The sequence below is a fragment of the Scylla paramamosain genome, unplaced genomic scaffold, assembly GCF_035594125.1.
Source record: "Scylla paramamosain isolate STU-SP2022 unplaced genomic scaffold, ASM3559412v1 Contig21, whole genome shotgun sequence".
NCBI lineage: Eukaryota > Metazoa > Arthropoda > Malacostraca > Decapoda > Portunidae > Scylla > Scylla paramamosain.
In genome coordinates this window covers 881,707-905,196 of record NW_026973686.1, presented here as the reverse complement: position 1 = coordinate 905,196, position 23,490 = coordinate 881,707, and the positions used below count along the sequence as shown (strand labels likewise).

Here is a 23,490-nt window from a genome sequence, read left to right as displayed (position 1 = left end):
GAGGCGGTAGCCTCCATGGTGTTGTCTCTGTTCTTTTGCCAGAACTGCCTGCCATTATTATAGCTTTAGGAATTATTTTTATTCTTCCTACCTCATTCTCGCAGTATTCTTTTCGTTGATCAATATTTTAGCCCTTTTTTTCCTTCATCCACTTGTTTTATTGATTATTGAGTGGCTCTTTCTTTTACAGCTTAGAAGCTACCACGTTGGATTTTACTGGGTCATGTTGGAATTCAGGGAAATGAGAAGGGCGATATGCTAGCTAAACTTGGGCAACTTGGTCTGCTCCTTCCACCCCATTCCCCATAATGACTTGTACTCCAGTATAAGGGTGGCAGTTCTTTCCAGTTGGCAGGTCAGGTGAGAGGATTTGGTTGCCACCACTAATATGGGTGAAATAGCTTCTGTAACTTTCCGTCCATGAACGTATGTCTATATGCAGGAGTGCCGGTCAGAGACTGCACTGACCCATCTCTGGATGAGTCACACACGTCTCACTCATGGTTACCTCATGTCCCAGGAAAACCAACCATTTAAGAACATAAGAAATAAGGGAAGCTGTAAGAAGCGACCAAGCTTACACGTGGCAGTCCCTGTATGAAACACACCTACCGTTTTCCATCTGTTATCGCCATCCATAAACTTGTCTAATCTTCTCTTAAAGCTTTCTAGTGTCCTAGCACTAACTACATGATTACTGAATCCGTTCCACTAACCTACCACTCTATTTGAGAACCAATTTTTTCCTATGTCCTTCCTAAACCTAATTTTTTTAAGCTTGAACCCGTTATTTCTTGTTCTACCCTGGTTGCTGATCCTAAGAATTTCGCTTACATCTCCCTTGTTATAACCCTTATACCACTTAAAGACTTCTATCAGGTTCCCTCTTAACCTACGTCTCTGTAAAGAATGTAAATTTAACAGCTTCAACCTCGCCTCGTAAGGAATACTCCTCATCCCTTGTATCCTTTTAGTCATTCTCCTCTGTACTGATTCTAATAGACCTATATCTTTCCTGTAATGTGGGGACCAGAACTGCACAGCGTAGTCTAGATGAGGTCTGACCAGCGCCAAGTATAACTTTAATATTACTTCCGGCCTTCTACTTTTAACACTTCTAAAAATGAATCCTAGTACCCTATTTGCCTTGTTTCTGGCTTCTATGCATTGTTTCTCTAGACAGAGTTCAGAGCTAACTATAACTCCTAAATCATTTTCGTTCCCTGTACCTACCAGAGTTTGGTTGTTTAATGTGTACCTATTGTGTGGGTTTCCTCTACCTACGCTAAGCACTTTGCATGTATTGATATTAAATTGCATTTGCCATCTATCCGTCCATTCATTCATTCTATCTAAGTCTGCCTGCAAGGCGATGGCATCCGATTCTGACCTAATTAATCTACCTATCTTTGTGTCATCCGCAAATTTACTAACATCACTACTAATTCCACTATCCAAGTCATTGATATATATTAGAAATAACAATCGCCCTAATACTGATCCCTGTGGCACCCCACTATTTACATGACCCCACTCGGATTTCGAGCCGTTTATTACCACTCTCTGTCGCCTGTTACCAAGCCATGACCCTATCCAACCTAACACCTTCCCATCTATCCCGTGTGCCCTAACCTTTCTCAGGAGCCTTTGATGGGGTACCTTGTCAAATGCTTTACTGAAGTTCAGATATAAGATATCATAACTATCACCATTATCTACTGCCTCGTACACCTTACTGTAAAAACTTAACAAGTTTGTCAGGCAAGACTTCCCCTTCGTGAAGCCATGCTGTGACTGATTTATCAAGTTATGTTTGTCTAAATGTTCCCTAATGTTCCTCGCTATTATTGACTCTAACATTTTACCTACAACTGAAGTTAAGCTGACAGGTCTATAATTAGACGCTAAAGTTTTATCTTCTTTCTTAAAGATGGGTACTACATTAGCCTGCCTCCACATTACTGGTACCTCACCCGACTCCAGTGATTTCCTAAAGACAGAAACTAACGGCTCACTAATAATCTCTTTACATTCCTTAAGTACTCTGGGATATATTTCATCAGGTCCTGGTGTCTTGAACTTTTTTAGCCTATCTATCTCCTGTTCCACTATATCCTTAGTTATGGAAATTTTGTGATAACTGCTTAGTTCCCCTCACAGTGCAACATTTTTTTAGTAGAATTTTCCAGTCTGGTGGAGTTGCTGTCACCCTATCTTCTTTGCTGTACTCTTCACATCACAACGTCATATCTGTACCTTTTCCTATCGCTTAACTCCCTCCTCAGGATCCTCTAAAGCGGAGGTGCTTCTGGAGTTTTGCCTCTGCTAATTGGGGGATTTTAGGAGGTAATATTAAGATTTTCCTTAGAATGACTATTTCCTATGAGACAGTGTATGGCATGAAAGCGTTTTTTTTTTTTCCATTTTTTCTCTCACCTTAAACCTTCGAAACCTTGGTTTAACTCAATCTTTTCTCGTGCTATACATATCTGACAGGTGGCACATAGGAGGTACATCAGCCTTTCTTTACCTGGATTTCATGCACTTTATGTTGTCGTGCTTGCAATGTTGCATGTAAAATAAGAACAATTGCCGTCAAGCGACTTGCACATTATATTCCAGTTATTTCAATCACAAAATGCAACTCATATCTAATGCCATAAAACTTAAATATTCATGCCGGTAAACTAATACACAGTACACGAGAAACACGATATACAAGATCTTATAATTCAACATCTAAATAATACTAACATCCACAAATTCTATGAAATTTCCTCCTTTCAGCTTCATCAGATAATGAATTTCCTAGGCTGTATTAAAAAAAAAAACTTTTAAGCTCTATTTACAAAAAAAGATGTGCTTCCATCTTGTCTCGACCTCTCTGGTCAGGGACTTTAACCACTGCCTCTTCATTTGCAACTGAATTCTTCTTTTACACGGTATACTATATTCTAACGTCTTTTGATCTTTTGACCAATCAGAGACTCCCTTTGGCCAATTAGAAAGTAAGACAAAGCTTAAAGTGGAGCGTTTGTAGGGGGCTGATATGCTTCCGTAAATCAACCTTTTTTTCACTAGTATTTTACTTTCTTCTTTCTTCTGTTCTGGTTCCACCTTCCTCGCATTCGTCTTGTTATGGTATTTTGTGTTAATCCCCTTTATCCAGTTGTAATGTCCTACTTCATGATTGTTATTTTGGCCTCTTGTTTACCGTCTTAGGTCAGCTTTTTTGGACATTTCGTGTGCATGTGTGAGTTACCTTTCCCGGTAGGGCGATCGGCTTATTGTTCTCTACTTATTTTTTTTTTTATTTTTTTTTTATTTTTTCTTATGTTTTTCTTTCTTCGTTTCTTGTCTTTTTTTTTTCCTTCATCTCTTGCTTCTTTCTTACATAATGCTTCATGTAAGGTCATAACAATATTTCTGCTTGGAGTCATGCCACGTCTGTCCTACAAACAGCTAAAAGCTCCTTCATCAATAGCAAATGTCAAAAAAATCTCTCTAGATCTAACTCCCTCCGTGCCTTCTTGCACCTAGCCGAAAATATTTCTAATAAATTTGCTTCTTCATTTTTCCCTCTTCTTTTTTATCTTGAGGGCACTACTGCCATCTTATCTATCTTTAAATCTGAACTCTGCTTTCAAAGCTTTGGTGAAAACCATCTTGGATGATTGAAACCTTCTTTCTCCCTCTCCCCCCCTGCAATTATTTCATGCCTTAAATCTCTGAATGCTAATGGATCTGATGATGATTACCTTGACACAACTTTTCAGAAAACTATTTTTTTTCTTTTTTCTTGCTGACATTGAATTGTCCCTTACCTATACATTGAACATCTCGGTTTGTCCTTTACTAATAATCTATACTAATAGCTTCGCATCTCATTTCACATGTATGGAAGCTTCCATTCATACCGCACTTTTAGGGTAGAATCAGGGTGGAATCATGAGCAGTTCGTCTCATCAACTCCACTTCCTTAACTGACTGTCTTCAGCCTGTTTATCATTGCCGCAAAATTGCATCTCTTACTATCTTAAATCGCTATTTTCATGCTGACTGCTCTTTTGATGCTACTAACTGTCTCCCCTCCTGCGGTCTCAGTGCACATGACTTTCTTTCTGTCATCTCTTTTCCGTCCACCTCTAATTATAATGAAAGAGTTAATTAGTATCTTCAGTCATTCATTTCTTTATCTGGTAAATTCTGGAATTCCCTGCCTGCTTCTCTATTTCCTCCTGCCTATGAATTAAACTCTTTTATGAGGGAGTTTTTAAGACACTTATCTTTCCAGTAATTGCTTATTACATTTGACTTCAATGGCATTCAATTAAGTTGTTTTTTTTTCTATTTTCATTACCATTTGCTACTACTGGCCTTTCTACATAAAAAAAAAAAAAAAATCAAGGAAAATATACACTCCCTGATAAAAGAGAAGAAAGAACAGAGGTTTTCTTAGGGCGAGAAAAATATTATGGAATGTATGCCTCCATGCCAGATACTATGATCTCTTGTTATGCGCTCAGCACAGAGACAGGTCTCTGATATGGAACCAATAGCCATTCCAAGGAAAATCTGAATACTTCCTCAGGTCCCCCTAGTTAGCAGAGTTAGAACGCCAGATGCGCCTCCAGTTTGGAGGATTTTGAGGAGGAACTGGAGTGATAAGATAGAATACAAATATGAGATTGTGATAGGAGGAGTCTAACGGAAAAGATAGAGTGACAACAGCATAAGCAGAAGGATTAGATGGTAAGGAAATAGTCAAGAATTTTGGGTGTGACTTTCATTATATCAGGGATCTACATCTGTTTTGTCTAATATACTCACAAATTCTTGTACGTCTCTACAAGATGCCTGTTTTGCAGCGGATATCTTTCAGTGTTGTGTAATTTGAATTTGTATCTGTTGACAGAATACATCTAAGTAGCATACGCACCGCATCGCAACCATGGCGCTAAAGCGAGTTGACAGTTTAAGAGGCTCGTTTGAGGAATGGATGAAACACCCACCAACAGAGGTAAGGAATGAGTGGTGGTGTCGGTATTCTTCGCCTTCTTCTTCTTCTTTCTTCTTCTTTCTTCTTCTTCTTCTTCTTTCTTCTTCGTTTTCTTTTTTTTATATTTTCATTATAATTATTAAGTATAATTTACATTATTAATGTCATTAATGATAATAAAAATAATAATAATAATAATAACATTAATATTAAAATAATAATTATTATTATTGTTATTATTATTATTAAGACTAAGGTTTAACCCATTAAATCCCAAGGGTCTTTTCTATTAGTATTTTTTTGGGTAGTTTTCATAAAATCAAATTCGTCTGGGTAAAGAAAGATGCAATATTGTGGTCTTAGCTTTTAGTTTCCTTTAATAAGCTTGAAATAAGCTGTCCTCAAAAGAAGACACTGGGACAATATCATTTCAACCGAGAAAATAAGGAGAGAAAAAGATTATTATACAATTTTCTGTTTCATTTATAAGGAAACATGAAAAATACCCTATTATTCTTTTTTATAACAAGCCGTTTACAATTATAATGAAAGCGAAATAAAAATGTACTTGTTATACCATGTATTTATCAAGAATAAAATCTGATACACAGGAAAAATACTTGTGCAGAATGCTGCAATGCACCTAGAATAATTATCTCGTTATAAAAGAATACAGCCTTCCTTCGTAACACGTCTGCTTTTTTTTCTTTTTGTGACAACATCATACCGATTATCAGCTATTATTGTAAATTGTTCAAAATTTTTTTTTTTTTTCTTTCCCAGACTCATTTCTCTCTTACCCCAGTTGACATCAAATTTGGTTAGATTGCATTTTTTTTTTTACATTAGGAACTGGCAAAATAAAGAAGTAATTACTTACATTCTTTGTTTATATCACTTCTCGTGATATAAAGCAAAACATTCTATATAAAGTGTTGTATTACATTTGACACACTAAGTTCGGGTTTCTTATTACAAAGCTTATTTTGGCACAGTCTTAGCTTCTCCCGCTTTGCAATGACATGGGACTTTCCACCATAGCGAGCATCAACCATTGTTATAGACGGGTTAGGGGTATAGCTTTTCCTTCTCAGTCCTCCACTTGCATCACCCAGCTTCAAGTATGGCACACAAATCTCTCTTCTGAAGGTTATCAGATCAAGCTGATCCTTTACTTCTTGCAGGAATTTATGAATAACCCATGCGTTGACAACAATCATGTCCAGTATGCGGGTGAAAAGTGGCCAGTACCACTTCTTTCCTCTCTAACTCTGGAACTCCCTGCCTGCTTCTGTATTTCCACCTTCCTATGACTTGAATTCCTTCAAGAGGAAGGTTTCAAGACACTTATCCTTCAATTTCTGACTACCGCTTTGGACCCTTTTATGGGAATGGCATTTCAGTGGGCATTTTTTTTATTGAATTTTTGTTGCCCTTGGCCAGTGTCCCTCCTACATAAAAAAAAAAAAAAAAAACTTTGCAGCCAACCAGTCATGATGATCTACACCTCTCATGTGAGCACTATAATTTTTCAGAACATTTGGCTGAGAAACATCACCTTTTCCTCTTATTTGACTCTGCCATCTCTTTATCTTTTGGATAGGTTCAATGGTATCATAGTTTGTTCCATCGCACACACACTTGTTGTCTGACCACCTGAGAAAGAGAATTTCCTCATTGGTGTCAAACGCAGAGTCATAGGAGCCTCTTTTCTCCTTCATAACATTTGTTGGCTTTAGAGGACATTTGTTGAGTCTGTTTTCTGTTATTGTACCTGTGGCCTGGTAACCAAGGTTCCTTAGATGGACCAGCAAATCACATCCCGTAAAAAAGATGTCGGAGAACGCTGAATGTGAATTAGGGATTTTTACAGCCTCCAACATATTCATGACAACTTTATTTCCAAGCAACATACCGTCAGTCCCCTCATCTGCAGACTTCTTGCCACAGTATAAATCAAAATTATATCAGTAGCCTGATGTTCCACACAAGGCCCACAATTTACAGCCAAATCTGATTGGCTTCCCTCTTAGGAACAAACTGTAGTATTTTACGATCATCTCATCTACAGAAATGCATTCTTCAAGTATACCAAACTGCTGAAATGATTTTTTTATCAGTGAAATTAGAAACCGAATCTTGAATCTTTTGTCATCTTCGTGTTTGTTGGCTTCTTCATTATTGCAAAAATGGGTAACACTTTTCAGAAACTGATAACGATTTCTAGACATTGCTTTCCTGATGATTGGGACACAAAGGTCCTCATCACTAGACCAGTAGTCCTTTTCGGATGGCACTCTGTGATATCCTGAGAAAAGTAGTATTCCCATGAATGTTTTGAGTTCATCAGCACTAAGAGTAAAATCACTCTTATTCCTACTTGTAACTGCATAGCGAGCTGTCTCTCTGATAACAAACTCATAGATATTTGGAGTCATCAACTTTTTGTTTTTTTTTTCTGGTGGGTTTATCTTTGTATACAGCACATTCCTCAGTGACATCCTTGTCCACATGAACTTCTAGTGTACCTGGTACATCTTGAACAGAGATTTCACCAATTAAATCATCATTGATATCCTCTTCGTCAGTCAGTTCATCTACATCTAGTGATACAATAATCATATAACTTTTTTCAATTTCTCCCTCGGCGTCCTCTTCATACAACAAGGCAAGTGCTTCATCTAGCGTCAGTGAAGAATGGGTTGCTTTCGCCATCTGCAGTACAACCAAACATGATGCCGAAAGAAACAGCTCAATGCAGCAATACCAAAGTCAACAAGTATATGATAGAAAACAGAGTAAACACACACACACACACACACACACACACACACACACACACACACACATACTTATATATATCATCTCATATGCCATATTACCATCCTCTGCGCCTGATTACACAAGCACCATGCGGTGGTCTACGTTGGAATGAGGCTTCAGTTCGCTCTACAGCGTGCACCACCCTGAACCTGTTGTGACGCGCTGCCACGTTATCATCCCAGTGTCCTCTTTTGAGGACAGACATTTTGTAATATCAATTATTATTTTCTACTTAAGATAGTTCACTGGGGTATTATGGGAATAATACTGCATCTTCTTGAGAATAAAGCACAACAAAATAACAGTTCCTCTCATGAATGAGGAAGTCAGCATACTGACTGATTTTACTGATTTTGAGGGAGAAATTTCCACGAATTTCAGAGTCAAAACTACAGTCATAGAGGTCATTAAACCTTAAGTTTTTTTTATTTATATACGTCACGAATAAATCAGCTTCAACATTATACTCGTACTGTGCTGTAACTTACATTTGTTTTCATAACATGGAAAAATTATGTGTTATCAAGTGTCCTCAAATGAGGGCAGTGGTGTAAAATGGGTTAAGGAGTGTTGGGGGTGGGGGAAATAAACGTTCTCAATATAGGGGACTCTGCCCTGCGCACTGCCGCACTGGGAACTATCGAGTAGCATCTGAACTAGTGATGTATTGGATACAATTTCTTTATAGATCCGTGGGGGCGGGAGCAGAACCAAACAGGCATTTTTCATAAAATGTGGTTGCGGATAATAGTCCGGAGCTTAATATATATATATATATATATATATATATATATATATATATATATATATATATATATATATATATATATATATATATATATATATATATATATATATATATATATATATATATATATATATATATATATATATATATATATATATATATATATATATATATATATATATATATATATGTATTTTTTTATTTATCTATTTATTTTTTGGGCGGATGCGGGTGCGGTTGCGGATTATTTTCACATCGATATTCGCGGTTGCAGATGCAGATGCGGAGTCAGGATCATTCTTACTCTAACTTCATCTTTTGATAAATTTCGCTCCCAATCACGCCTGCATTTCATCATTTATACTGACTCTCTCAGTCTCACTCTAATGAACACTCACTCCCATCCCCATTCCCAGCCGCTCTCACACTTAATCCTTTTTTTTTTTTTTCATAATCTAACACATATTTTCCACACATGGTGACTCACACTGTCATGTTTACTCGTATTTTCACTTATTCCCTCCTATCTACACCCATTCTCTCTCTATCAATTTCCCACTCACATTTACCTTTCACTTAAATCAGCCACTCTTACCCTCGTTCTTACGCAAACTTAGCCTACTCCAATTCACACACTAGTCTCTCTCTCTCTCTCTCTCTCTCTCTCTCTCTCTCTCTCTCTCTCTCTCTCTCTCTCTCTCTCTCTCTCTCTCTCTCTCTCTCTCTCTCTCTTTCCATTTGGTGTGATGTGATAATGAGTTGCCAGTTGTCAAAGGAATATTAAGAATACCAAATATTTGATGGAATATACAGTTTACTGTGTTAAAGGGTTTACAGTCACCCGGCCTGTGTTATTTAATTATTATCGACAGAAAGAAAATTGCACAGAAGGTAGGACAACTGTGTAGGAGTTGCCAAGAATATGATATAAAATCAGTACCAGTATCCAGCAAGCACCAACCACGTACACACACACACACACACACACACACACACACACACACACACACACCTGGTAGTGCAATGGTTAGCGCGTCTGATTCATACACGGGAGGGCCCGGGTTCGGTCCCCGGGTTAGGTTAGAAATCATTGGGCGGACTTCCTTACAGTTTACCTCCTGTTCACCTGGCAGTGATTAGGTACCTGGTATAAGTCAGAAGTTGTGACCTGCTGCTGGGTAGGAGAAATAAACTCTGAAAATAAAAATATATAAAAATATATATATATATATATATATATATATATATATATATATATATATATATATATATATATATATATATATATATATATATATTTATTTATTTATTTATTTATTTATTTATTTATCTATTTATTTATTTATTTATTTATTTATTCATTTTATTTACTTATTTTCTTTCATGTAGGAGGGACACAGGTTAAGGGCAACAAAAATCCAATAAATAAAAAAAAATCCCACTGAGATGCCAGTCCCATAAAACGGCCCAAATCGGTAGTCAAAAATTGAAGGATAAGTGTCTTGAAACCTCCCTCTTGAAGGAATTCAAGTCATAGGAAGGTGGAAATACAGAAGCAGGCAGGGAGTTCCAGAGTTTACCAGAGAAAGGGATAAATGATTGAGAATACTGGTTAATTCTTGCGTTAGAGAGATGGGCAGAATAGGGCCCTTGTACAGAATTAGCAGCGAGGGGGGGGGGGGCTTGAGAAAAAAAACTGGCGAAGACGTCCCAGAACACCTAACTTCATAGATGCTGTTTTAGCTAGGGATGAGATGTGAAGTTTCCAGTTCAGATTATAAGTAAGGGACAGACCGAGGATGTTCAGTGTAGAAGAGGGGGACAGTTGAGTGTCATTGAAGAAGAGGGGATAGTTGTCTGGAAGGTTGTGTCGAGTTGATAGATGGAGGAATTGAGTTTTTGAGACATTGAACAAGTTTGCTCTATCCCAATCAGAAATTTTAAAAAGATCAGAAGTCAGGCGTTCTGTGGCTTCCCTGCGTGAAATGTTTACTTCCTGAAGGGATGGACGTCTATGAAAAGACGTGGAAAAGTGCAGGGTGGCATCATAAGCAGAGGAGTGGATAGGACAAGAAGTTTGGTTTAGAAGGTCATTGATGAATAATAAGAAGAGAGTAGATGACAGGACAGAACCCTGAGGAACACCACTGTTAATAGATTTAGGAGAAGAACAGTGAGCGTCTACCACAGCAGCAATAGAACGCTCAGAAAGGAAACTTGAGATGAAGTTACAGAGAGAAGGATAGAAGTCCTAGGAAGGTAATTTGGAAATTACCAGACTCTATCAAAAGCTTTTGATATGTCCAAGGCAATAGCAAAAGTTTCACCAAAATCTCTAAGAGGATGACCAAGACCAAGACCAAGGAAAGCCAGATCACCAGTAGAGCGGCCTTCACGGAACCCATACTAGCGACCAGATAGAAGGTTGTGAAGTGATAGATCTTTGAGAATCCTCCTGTTGAGGATAGATTAAAAAAATTTAGATAAACAGGAAATTAAAGCAATAGGACGGTAGTTTGAGGGATTAGAACGGTCACCCTTTTTTTAGGAACAGGCTGAATGTAGGCAAACTTCCAGCAAGAAGGAATCTTCGGGCTGGGTAGCTACATATCAAGGACTTATCCAAGTCTCGTCCCCAGCTGTCTCTCTTATCTCTCTCTCTTATCCCTTCCTCCATTATTCTTTTCTCATTTGTCCTTACTTCTTTCTTCGTTTTATATTGCGTTATCTCGGTGCACACAGCACGCCCCCTTCATAAACAATAATTCTCGGAAGACTTACAAAAGCTTATGAAAGTTTTAGGAACAATAAATTCAGAATCTACATACTATTCATTGGGCACATCAGCAGATCCAAACAAGAGGCGTAAACTCATCACAAAATATAAAAAATTACTACAGCACTAAAATAATTAACTAGTATAAAATCTGAAAACAACAGAGCTCCCACTTGGCCCTCCAACTCAGACTGGTGCTTCTTTTTTCTCCACCTCCTCCTCCCAGACCTGCCTCTGGTACTAAGCCAGGACCTGCGGTCTTCACATCTATATCGGCGTGCAATTTCTCTTCTGCAAGGTATCTTAGTCATCTCTTTTCTCCAACAGCTACGGTTGCTCCGGTCCTTTCCATTCTCTATTTTTCCACTCACTCTCACCTCTCGTCCTCTCTTCATTAAACACTGTACTCCATCTGTATCTTCTCCATACTGTAGAAACTTCAGAGTCACCACGCAACAATGATATCCCTGCCACTTGCAACACACAATGATCCCACCAGGGACCGAATTCTCCTGTTTTATCATCAATACGGCGGGCTAGCGAAAATACTTCTTGACAAACGCTACTCTCACTCGGCTCTTCACTACCCACACCACTCGCGTTTGCCCGTTCATATATCTCTTGAGAACACATCAGTCTCACAACTGGTCCTTCACAGCCTACAACATCACTCCTATTTGCCCATTCATGGCTCCATGGAGCCTCCGTGCCACATACATAAAAAATGATGAAACAAAAATTCCACTTCTTTGGCAAAAATAAGAGGCGCCCTTGGGCCTTTCTTAACAAAATAAAATACTTCTCGGGTGTGACACCGCCAAGCCTGCGTCTCACCGTCAGATGTAGCACTATTATCACTTGTCAGTCTTTCTGACGGTCCCTTCATGACATAGGTATCGCCACAAAGAGCTAACGGTTGTTCTTTCCCAGGAAACAGCACACCCATCCCCGCACATGGAGCCAAACACACACACACACACGTGGCCGTCACAAAACAACAAACCCACAACATAAGCCCTTTTCCTAACCTCTAATCTTTCTGCTTATGCTGTCATCCTCTCTACTCCGTTCGGCTCCTCCAATCACAATCTCATATCTGTATCTTGTCTTATTGCTCCAGTCCCTCAGGATCCCCCTAAGAGGAGGTGCCTCGAGCGTTTTGCCTGTGCTAGTTGGGAGGACCTGAGGAGGTATTTTCCTGATTTTTCTTCGAATGACTACTACTTCCGTGTCAGAGACACGTATGTGTGTGCCGAGCGCATAACAGAGGTTATAGTGTCTGGAATGTAGGCGTACATTCCTCACTCGACCTAAACCTTCCAGACCTTTGTTTAACACAGCCAGTTCACGTGCTTTACATGATAGAGAGGTGGCTCACTAAAGGTACTTGAGCCTTCCATCACCATAATCTCATACACTTTATATTTCTGCCCGGAACCATGCCAAGTCTGCTTTCCAAATACCCAAAAACTCCTTCATTAATAGAAAGTTTCAAAATTTTTCAGGATTTAATTCCTATCGTGACTTCTGGCACCTAACCAAAAGCAACTCCAATAACTTTACTTCTTCTTAAACATCTATCACCTCCTGGGTTCTGTCAAGGCCATTCTACTCTTGACTTTTGTATGTCTTCCGAGAATTTTTGTTTATGACGGGGGCGTGCTGTGTACACTGAGATAACGCAATATAAAACGAAGAAAGAAGTAAGAACAAATGAGAAAAGAATAATGGAGGAAGGGATGTGAGAGAGAGAAAGAGAGATAAGAGAGACAGCTGAGGACGAGACTTGGATACGTCCTTAATATGTAGCTACCCACTCCGAAGATTCCTTCATGCTGGAAGTTTGCCTACATTCAGCCTGTTCCTAAAAAGGGTGACCGTTCTAATCCCTCAAACTACCGTCCTGTTGCTTTAATTTCCTGTCTATCTAAAGTTTTTGAATTTATCCTCAACAGGAAGATTCTCAAAGATCTATCACTTCACAACCTTCTATCTGATCGTTAGTATGGGATCCGTCAAGGCCGCTCTACTGGTGATCTTCTGGCTTTCCTTACTGAGTCTTGGTCATCCTCTTAGAGATTTTGGTAAAACTTTTGCTGTTGCCTTAAACATATCGAAAGCTTTTGATAGAGTCTGGCACAAAACTTTAATTTCCAAACTACCATCCTACAGGTTCTATCCTTCTCGATGCAATTTCATCTCAAGCTTCCTTTCTGACCGTTCTGTTGTTGCTGTGGTGGACGATCACTGTTTTTCTCCGAAATCTTTAAACAATAGTGTTTCTCAGGGTTCTGTCCTGTCATCCACTCTCTTCCTATTATTCATCAATGACTTTCTAAACCAAATTTCTTGTCCTATCCACTCCTCTGCTTATGATACCACCCTGTAGTTTTCCACGCCTTTTAATAGACGTCCAACCCTACAGTAAGTAAACAGTTTACACAGGGAAGCCACGAAACACCATACTTCTGATCTCTCTAACTTGTTATTGTTCAATGCCTCAAAAAACTCAATTCCTCCATTTATCAACTCGACACAATCTTGCAGACATCTGTCCCCCTTTTCTTTAATTGTCTCCCTTTTCTACACTGAACATCCTTGGTCTGTGTTTTTTTATAATCTAAACTGGAAACTTCACATCTCATCTCTAACTAAAACAGCTTCTATGAAGTTAGATGTTCTGAGACGTCTTCGCCAGTTTTTCTAGCCCCCTCAGCTGTTTGCTCTATACAAGGGCCTTATTCGTCCATGGGATATGCTTCACACGTCTTGGAGGGTTTCCATTCATACCGCTCCTCTAGACAGGGTGGAATCAAATGCTTTTCGTCTCATCTACTCCTCTCTTCCAACAGACTACCTTCAGCCTCCCTCTCTTCGCCGCAATGTTGCGTCTATTGCTGTCTTCTAATGCTATTTTCATAATAACTGCTCTTATGATCCTGCTAACTGCATGCCTCCCCTTCTCCCGCGACCTCGCTGCACAAGACTTTCTTCTTTCTCTCATCCCTGTTCTGTCCACCTCTCTCATGCAAGATTTAAGCAGTATTCTCAGTAATTCATCCCTTTTTCTGGTAAACTTTGGAACTCCCTGTCTGTTTCTGAATTTCCATCTTCTTATGACTTGAATTCCTTTAAGAGGGAGGTTTAGACACTTATCCTTCAATTTTTGACTACCGCTTTGGACCATGTTCGGAGACCGGTATCTTATTGCCCTTTTTTCCTACAGGGCTGACTCGCCTCTACTATATAGAGACCTACTACTATAGCGTGGACTTCCAGAAATATTGGCACCAGCCGCGCCACCAGACACAAAGATCACTTGGCCCACCAGACGTACCATCAATCCACCGTGCGTCAACACATGGTCATATGCCCTCGTTGTTGCCTCCTTTAGGTTTTTAAATAATTTCTCACGGAGCAGCGGTACTAAGTCCTTCTCGGTCACGTTAATAAACTGCTCCATTACCATGAGTTCCCTTAACTCACGGCCTGCTCGCTAACAATCCACTTTTCAAATGTCTCCTCCAAATATCTCCAAATGTCATTCCAAATAGGAGTCACTTCTTTCCTTCACGGAACTGCAACCTGTTCGCTTCCGGCCGCAGCTTATAAGCTCTCAGAATGTCAGCCTTAAACTCCGCGTAATCCTCCAAATCCTTTATTGATATCATGTCGTAAACATATTGTCCAAAAGGCCATCCCATCTCACTTGAGGCCAATCAAATTCAGCTGCCTTTTTTCTCAAACCTGAATCATTCGGTTACTTTCTTTTCATCGAACTCACGAATCAACTTCAAACTCTCCACCATTTGGCTTTCTACTGTATTCTCCTTCACTCCTCTTCTCAAGCTTTGAATTGAATTAACTTCAATCCCAGTCTTTTCCAAGTCAAACATCACATTTTTTTTTTTTTTTAAGCCTCCTCCCTCTCATACATTTCCGCCTACTTCTCCGCCTCAAGTAAACTCAGTTCCTTCTCCTTCTTGGGTTCAATTAGTATCATCTCTTCTCTTTCTGCTTCAAGCAATCTGGCATTCTCCTCAGCTTCAAGCCTCCTTTCTTCTCTAGCCTCACCAGTCTTCACTTTCCTTTCCTCAGCTTCTGCTTCCAATAGCAGCCTTTTCAATTCTCTCTCTTCTCTGTCTCAAGCTCTATTCTCCTCATTTCTCTTTCTCTCTTGTCTTCAAGCTTGAGCCTCTTCATTTTCGATTCAAATCTCATCTCCTCAGATATGGTTTCTTCCTGGGAGAAACCACCAACGCTGCTGGCAGGGCTAACACGTCCGTGGACGCTATGTATGGGATTAAGTGTCCTCACACCGAACTACACTGCCGCTCCCAGCAGACGTAAGGGACTCTGGTCGCGAGTCACTCCTGCTACCATCCTTGCCCTCCATGGCTTATACTGAATGTGGGCATACACAAGACAACGAAACAAACAACGTACTGTCTCCCACACATGGCTACAAAACTTCCCGCTATCCTGACGATGTCGCCAATTTCTGTTATGACCACAGTTCCCAGCCTCAACAATGCTGCCGGAACTGGGCTAGCTTCCCCCTATTCACCTCCTACGTTACTGAGTACTGGGGTTAAAATGGATTCCAAGGTCCACTCTTGATTCATGCACCCTTCTTAACAACGATCGTAACACCACGTCACACTAATCTATCGTCACCTACCCACCTACAGACAAAGGAAATACTGTAATAACAATTAACTCCCACAGCTGTGGAAGGATCGACATCCACGTCTAGGAAGAAACAATTATAACAAGCAATAACTCATGTATGTTTAAAGTATAAAACCCCATTAGACAATCACCCTCGTAACAAATCCTCCTATTGTCCAACAGCGTGTTATAGCCTCAAGCCGAGTAGTGTCGTTTACTGCCTCCTGGAAGGCAGGTGTTGTCACGACCCGAGGAGGGAGTAAAGTAAAAGCTCTTGAGGCAATAAATTCTCTGCGTCTTCGAGACGACAACTTAATTATTGAGGTAATTCGTTCAAGCAAAGCAGTTGACAGCGAGAATGATTACAGTCCAAATGTGTTTAATGATGCTGAAGAACCTACGTCCAAAATTCGCCACCAATTCACAACTTACTGGTTTATAGCATATTAAAGGAAAGGTCGAGAAAACTTTATCCACTCTGCCAAGTATCTAGAAAGAGAGATTAGAGTGCTCTCTACAAAATAACATCAAAGATGTCTTCATCCGAGGTAAAGATTTAATATAGACGATGATGCTGCTCCATCTACCATGCCCTTCTGATGGAATCTTTCAATCTATCAAGCCACACCGAACATTCAGTTACTGAAAAAGACTTATTTACAATCAGGACAGAAGAATGGTGAGGCAAAGACATACGCCCCTTCCCTCGACTCTAATTCTTCCACATTTACCACAGGTAATAAGATTGTGGCACCTTCCCGCGTTTCTCAACCATCAATTGTTTCCTCTCGTTGCTGTGAGAATGTCTCTCCTTCAGTTACCGTCTGCAACAGTTTTTCTGTTTTGGAAAGTGTCACCTCCTATGCATCTTCAGTCAAACCATCCACTACATCTTCAGCAAACCCCTCCACTGCGTCTTACAAAAGTTTATATTGCTGAAGTCAACGCCTCCATAAATTCTTAACTACGAACGACTCCCAAGACTTTTAAACCTCCACAGACACAAATCAACAATTCTCCTGAGCTTCAGTCCCACCAGAAACGTTTCCGGGGGTCTGATGAGTCCCTAGACTCGACGAAGTTTCCCTCAGAAAAGTTCCCTTTGTGAGCGTCAGATGACCCTGAGCCAGACGTTATTAATCAAAATGATTCCTCCACATCCGCTATGGAAAGAGTGTTTCTCTCCCCATCTTCCCAATAGGTCCTCCTCCAAGAGCGATACCAATCGGTCTTTGTCGAGGAATCCTCCTCATCCAGTCCTTTCAGGAGTTTCAGAAATTCGTGTGAAACTATTCCCACACCACTTACTCAATGTCAGGTTTCTGTACAAGCAACATAGGACTAGACAAGCCTCGTCGCCCAAGTAAGGTACCAAGTGAGGTTGGCAAAGGGAAGTTTCTCCCTGAAAACATACTCAAAATAGTAACATTCAAGATTCTTTAGTGGAATTGTCGTGGTTTGCGTGACTCCTGGGAGGAATTCCAAGTACTGATTTCTAGGTTTTCTCCTCTTTGCATTTGCTTGCAAGAGACAATGTTCGGAGAATCCACTCACTTTAGTCTCCCCTGGGTATCGTGCCCTATTCATGGTCAGAGCCACCATTGTGGTAATGCTATCTTTGTTCCACAGATATTAATTTTATCCACCAACAAATTCACTTGCCGCGGTAGGTTATTGCTATCAAAATTTTTATAAATCGTTTTTATACATTTTGCAGCCTCTATCTGCCTACAAGTGCTCCCTGTGAAAAGGAATAAACTTGATAACCTTTAAACCTTTTCCTTCTTTTATCTTTTCTCTTCTTTTATTGGGAAACTTCAATGGTCGCCATAATTCGTGGGATGATGACAATGTCAACCCTCGTGGGTTGACAGGATATAAGATTAGATACAAGATTAGAGATTTTAAACTCTGAAGACATTTTTTTTTTTTTTATGTAGGAAGGACACTGGCCAAGGGCAACAAAAATCTAATAAAAAAAAATGCCCACTGAAATGCCAGTCCCATAAAAGGGTCAAAGCAGTGGTCAAAAATTGGTGGATAAGTGTCTTGAAACCTCCCTCTTGAAGGAATTCAAGTCGTAGGAAGGTGGAAATACAGAAGCAGGCAGGGAGTTCCAGACCCCTTTCCATAGTGAAACTGGTAATTTTACAACAGTATCTCTCTCTCTCTCTCTCTCTCTCTCTCTCTCTCTCTCTCTCTCTCTCTCTCTCTCTCTCTCTCTCTCTCTCTCTCTCTCTCTCTCTCTCTCTCTGTACCTCTAATTATTTTCTTGATTTTAACAGGTAAGTTTTAAGAGACCTATATGGAAGCAATCTTTTCCCAATTTCATTAGAGTTAACTGATTCTGCATGACAATCACGTCCTCTCCGATGGCGTCTGGATAAGGCGGATTGGCAGCTATTCATAGAACTCAGTACCCCTGGTCTCTCAGTGGATGAGGTAGCAAACTACGATGAGAGTGCAACACTTCAATGATGTCTTACACTCATTCTGCTCTTTAATCCATACCAAAGACCTCTGGTCGTTTTCCTAGACGTCCTCTTCCCTGGTGGAATGCAGATTGTGCAACTATCATTTGAAAAAAAAGCTTGCTGCCTTTTCTCACCTTCGACGACATCTTGGGGTTCGACAAGGGTGTCCCCGTGCTCGTCACACCTTAAAGATGGCTCAGCAGGAGTCTTGGAAGAGTTATGTCTCTTCCATCACAGTTCTACGGTCAAGGTGGGTGGGGGTTGTCATCTGGCAACTTATAGCGCTTGCGCTCGTCCCACTCTGCCTTCTCCGTTATGTTTAATAATAATAATAATAATAAAAAAAGTTCGCACTCCACTCACCGAGGTCTTCAAACGAGTCCGCAAGCTATCTGGGAAGTATTCTACACCTCCCCCACCTTTTTTATCCTGTGATGGGTAGGGACGGTGACAGACCCTAAGACAGTTGCCGACCTGTTTGTTGAACACTTTGCTAGTGTCTCCAGGATTCAACTGCATCTATGGCCCTTTATCGTCGACACTTTGAATCTGTTGGCATCAGTTTTGCCTTGCTTGGTGGAGAGTCTTATAATGTCTCATTTTCTTTGTCTGAGCTCTTCATGGCTTTATCCGGATAACAGTACCAAGATTCATTCCCGGGTCTCCAGGAAATCCCATATCCCTTTTTTGCGTCATATATCTGATTAAACTTTTGCCTTTTTATTTGACCTCCTTAACTTTATTTGGAATACCAGTGATTTTTCCTTTTTGTTTGAGTGTTGCTGTTATTAGCCCCATTCGAAAGCCTGGAAAAAGATCGTTAATTAGCAATTAATTATCGCAAATTTCCTTAACCTCATGTATTTGTAAATTGCTGGGAAAGATGGCAGACTTATGTGGTATTTGGAAAGAGATAATTACTTGTCACCTGTTCAGTATGGTTTAAGGAAAATGAGGTCGACGTCTGATGTTCTTTCATCTCTAGAATTTTCTATATGCGAAGCATTTGCTAGTAAACAGCATCCTGTCACAGTATTTTTTTTTTATTTTGGGAAAGCATATGGTTGTAGGTTGATGATACAACATTTTATTCAGTCTGTTAGAGCTCGGTCTCCGTGGCCAACTCCTTATTTTTATACAGCAGTTTTTATCTCTCTCTCTCTTTTTATTTTTATTTATTTATTTTATTTATTTTTTTTTTATGGGTACGGATTGGGGCGTTCTGCCTGAAGCTCGCCCACTTGAGGATGGTGTGCCGCAAGGAAGCATACTCAAGTGTCTCTCTCTCTTTGCTGTAGCTATAAACTATATCAGTGGTGTGCTTCTAGAAGGAGTTCCTGGTAGCTTATATGTCGATGATTTGTCAATGTTCTTATCTGCAGCGCAAATGCCTTTCATTAACCCTATTTCATGTTTTTCATCGATATCGGTAGGTTTTACGCTTGCACATATTGGCCATAAAAAAAATTGTTTTCCTTCGCGTATTTAGTAAGTACTTTTCTTTGTTTTCGTCCCTCTAACTAAAATATTTAGGTTATAACTCAATAGATGACGGTCTCGTCAACTCTACGGGTTTTGAATATCAGTGAGTGATGCCGTGACGCAGTGGCTCAACCCTCAACATCACGTAAGTTTTATTCATACCAAAAAAATGCATGACATTTTCTAGTGCATGATGAGTCACTCAAGTGATATATAGGTGATTAGTGATGATATTCATGAAATGACGGATCAAATATTAAACGTTACGATATCGGTGACGTTTACATAACCCTAGTTCGCGTGATTTTCAAACGTTTCAATGTCGATGATGCTTTTAGTAAAGTGTAGCAAAGTGTTGTACTCACCAAAAGCATTTACAAAAATGACTTCGAAACGTGTCAATATCTGATGCATGCCGATATCGACGAAAAGTGTTATATGATGCAATAAAATTCCAGACTACTCTTGTTCATCACACAATAATTTTAGTGAAATATTATGCTGTTGTTGTAATTACGTTTTTACTTCTTCCAGGTGGTATGAAACCTATAATTTTTTTACGGGGACAGTCTTTCAGCGTGCCCTAGGTGCTTAGATTATTCCTTTAGAGATGAGCCCCGCTCTGACTCAGAATGTTCAGATACTGAGTATGTGGAATACAGTGGTGATGAATATCTACTAATCCAAGATGATGAAGCACGGTTCAGGCACGATTTGATGCTTGACTTTCAAGGTAAAAATCTCTCTCTCTCTCTCTCTCTCTCTCTCTCTCTCTCTCTCTCTCTCTCTCTCTCTCTCTCTCTCTCTCTCTCTCTCTCTCTCTCTCTCTCTCTCAGTGAGCGCATATCCTAAATGTAGATATAACTTTTATCAGTGTGTGATATGTTGATCTCTAACATGTAAATGTTTTCTTATGTCGCAGATGAAGAGAAGGTTGTCATTGGACGATCAAGAAGAACACTGCTACCTTTGGATCCCGTTGCATTACCTTCAGATGCACCTGCAGCTAATGGGACAACACAAGAAAGGCTTGCTCTAGTCAACAATGCTAAACAGAATAAAGACAGTAATGATGTTGACTGTGGTACCTCTTGAAATAATGTCAGCGTTCATGGACATGGTAATTCTTCAGACATAACAGTCACCACACCTTCAGTAGTTCATGTTTCTGAGGTAGAAAGGGATGAGGAGGTAGAGGAGGAGATTGACGATTATAGAAACCTGAAACACAAAATTAGTTGGAAACAATATGAACCTAATGAGAATAGTGAAAGAATTATTCTTGAATTTAGGGGTTTTATATCAGGCAGAGAAAATGCATTGGAACCGGTAAAATATTTAAGGCAGTTCTTTGGTAGAGAATTACTGACACTAATATGTAATGAGAGCAATCGATATGCCTTGCAATGTGATCCAAGCAAACCACTTTCTCTAACAGTAGAAGAGCTAGAGCAATTTCTAGGTATTTACATCTACATGAGTGTCGTTAAAATGTCCAGTCATTGTAAATACTGGACTTCTGATGCAAACTTTGGGACTGTAATAGACTACATGTCCTGTGCTAGGTGGGAAAAAATCAAGTAATGTGTTCACTTCTCAGATAATTCACAGTGTCCTGCCAAAGGAACGCCAGAATACGACAAACTGTAGAAAGTCAAGCCACTGTTGAACCATCTAAAATCCAAGTGCAATATGATTTCTATGAATAAGAATGTGTGTGTAGAGATGAACAGATGATACCATATAAACAGACTAGAGGTCCAAGATATTACATCAAAGGAAAGCTTTGAAACTCTTGGGTTCTCAAAGTATGGACTCTTGCTGATAGCCAAGGTATTGTACACAATTTTGAAGTATGTGTTGGATCAACTCCTAAAGTCGATGGATTCCCTGATTTGAAATCTAGTGCTAATTTTGTATGCAAATTAGCATCAGTTATTCCTAACCACAAGAACCATAGACTTTACATAGATAACCTGTTTTCAACAATTCCTTTGTATTTTGAGATGTAAAGAGACTTTCTGGATTGAGAATGATATCTGATAAAGATTTCAAAGTAAAAGGGAAGTCTGCTTTTGTAGAATATGAAAGGAAAATAGAAACTTGTCCAGAGAGTGTAAGGATTGTTCAGTGGAGTGACAGCAACTTATGCACCATCATGTCTACCATGGGATCTGCTCAGCCAGTCACAAAAATACCCTGTTGGGACAAATCAGTATCCACAACAGAAAAAAAAAAAAAAAACTCAAGCAAACTGCCTTGCTCTCATCAAGCACTACAATGCAAATATGGAGGGAGTAGATAAGATGGATGCACTCATTGCATTTTACAGAATGTTTTTTTTTTTCAGATCTAAAAAGTGGTACCACCGAATATTCTTTCACTTTGTAGATCTTAGCATTTTTAATGCGTGGCTGCTCTACAGAAGGGATACCCAGTCTGTGGATGCACATGCAGAATATCTAAATCTCCATGATTCCAAATTGGTATTGTTGTCATGTCTGAGGATGCAAGACAAACCTTTATTAGGAAAGCGAAGAGGTCGGCCATCAACTGCATCAGTCAATGAAAAGCTAGCAGAAAAGAAGCAAAAGGGCCACAACACCAAACCGATTCCACCAAAGTCACTAAGGGATGACCAGATTGGACATTTCCCAGTCAACCTTTCTAAAAGAGGGAGATGCAAAAACCTATCTTACAAATCATCTCCTGTAATATGGTGCCTAAAGTGTCAAGTATACCTTTGCAGCACCAGTGAGAGGAGATGCTTCCTCGAGTTTCATGGCGCTCAGTATAATCTAAAAGATCTGCCACAGTAGAAATGCACAGGAGGTTCAGTTTAAGTTTGATTCTCTGTATTTTCTTTATTTTTTTCTTATTTTCGGGTGCATAAAATGATTGATTTGCATGACTGAAAAATATGAAAATCTCCAATAATGAGGGAATCTGAAATATTTACCTGTGAACTAAGGAATTTATATTCTATATTATACAAAATAAAGAGTGTGATGTAATTGAGTTGAACAATAATTATTTATTATTTTCTACATTTCCAAATTTAGGATAGCCCTTTGAATTTAGGTACATACCTTATGATATTTTATGATTAAATTTGAAATAATTGCTTATTATAATAAAAATATAAAAGATGTACTATTTTCCTTAGTGTACTATTGAATATTCCTTCAATGCTATGAAAACGGAAGGTATTGATGTGAAAATTTCAAATTTATTTTAAATAAATAACAAAAACATATTGCAATTATCATTTTTCATTCAAACCTAAAATTTCTGGTAAGAATACAGATTTTATGAATTCATTGTATTCTTCGATATATTTTAGAATTATAGCGGTACATGGAAAATCACCGATATGGGAACGTTTCAATAAATCCCACAATGACAGTTTATTGAAAAAAATGAAGAATGGGTATTTATGACGAAGGAAAATGTTCTGCTAATACAATACTGTTTTTTATTTTTTTCCCTGTGAAATCAAAATGCATACGGTATAGGG

At 39.2% G+C, this 23,490-nt stretch overlaps 1 protein-coding gene across 7 annotated transcripts in view; it reads left to right on the top strand.

Moving 5' to 3' along the window:
• LOC135097467 (uncharacterized) overlaps positions 1 to 23,490 on the top strand; it is a 192,307-nt gene that overhangs the window by 41,278 nt on the left and 127,539 nt on the right. For 6 of the 7 annotated variants that reach the window (XM_063999409.1, XM_063999410.1, XM_063999412.1 and 3 more), the window contains one exon: positions 4,916 to 5,020. The exons of the other annotated variant lie outside the window; for it this stretch is intronic. In XM_063999409.1, the coding sequence (XP_063855479.1) occupies positions 4,952 to 5,020 (69 nt within the window). In that variant the 5' untranslated portion in view covers positions 4,916 to 4,951. The remainder of the gene's footprint in view (positions 1 to 4,915; positions 5,021 to 23,490) is intronic. 7 annotated transcript variants of the gene reach the window in all.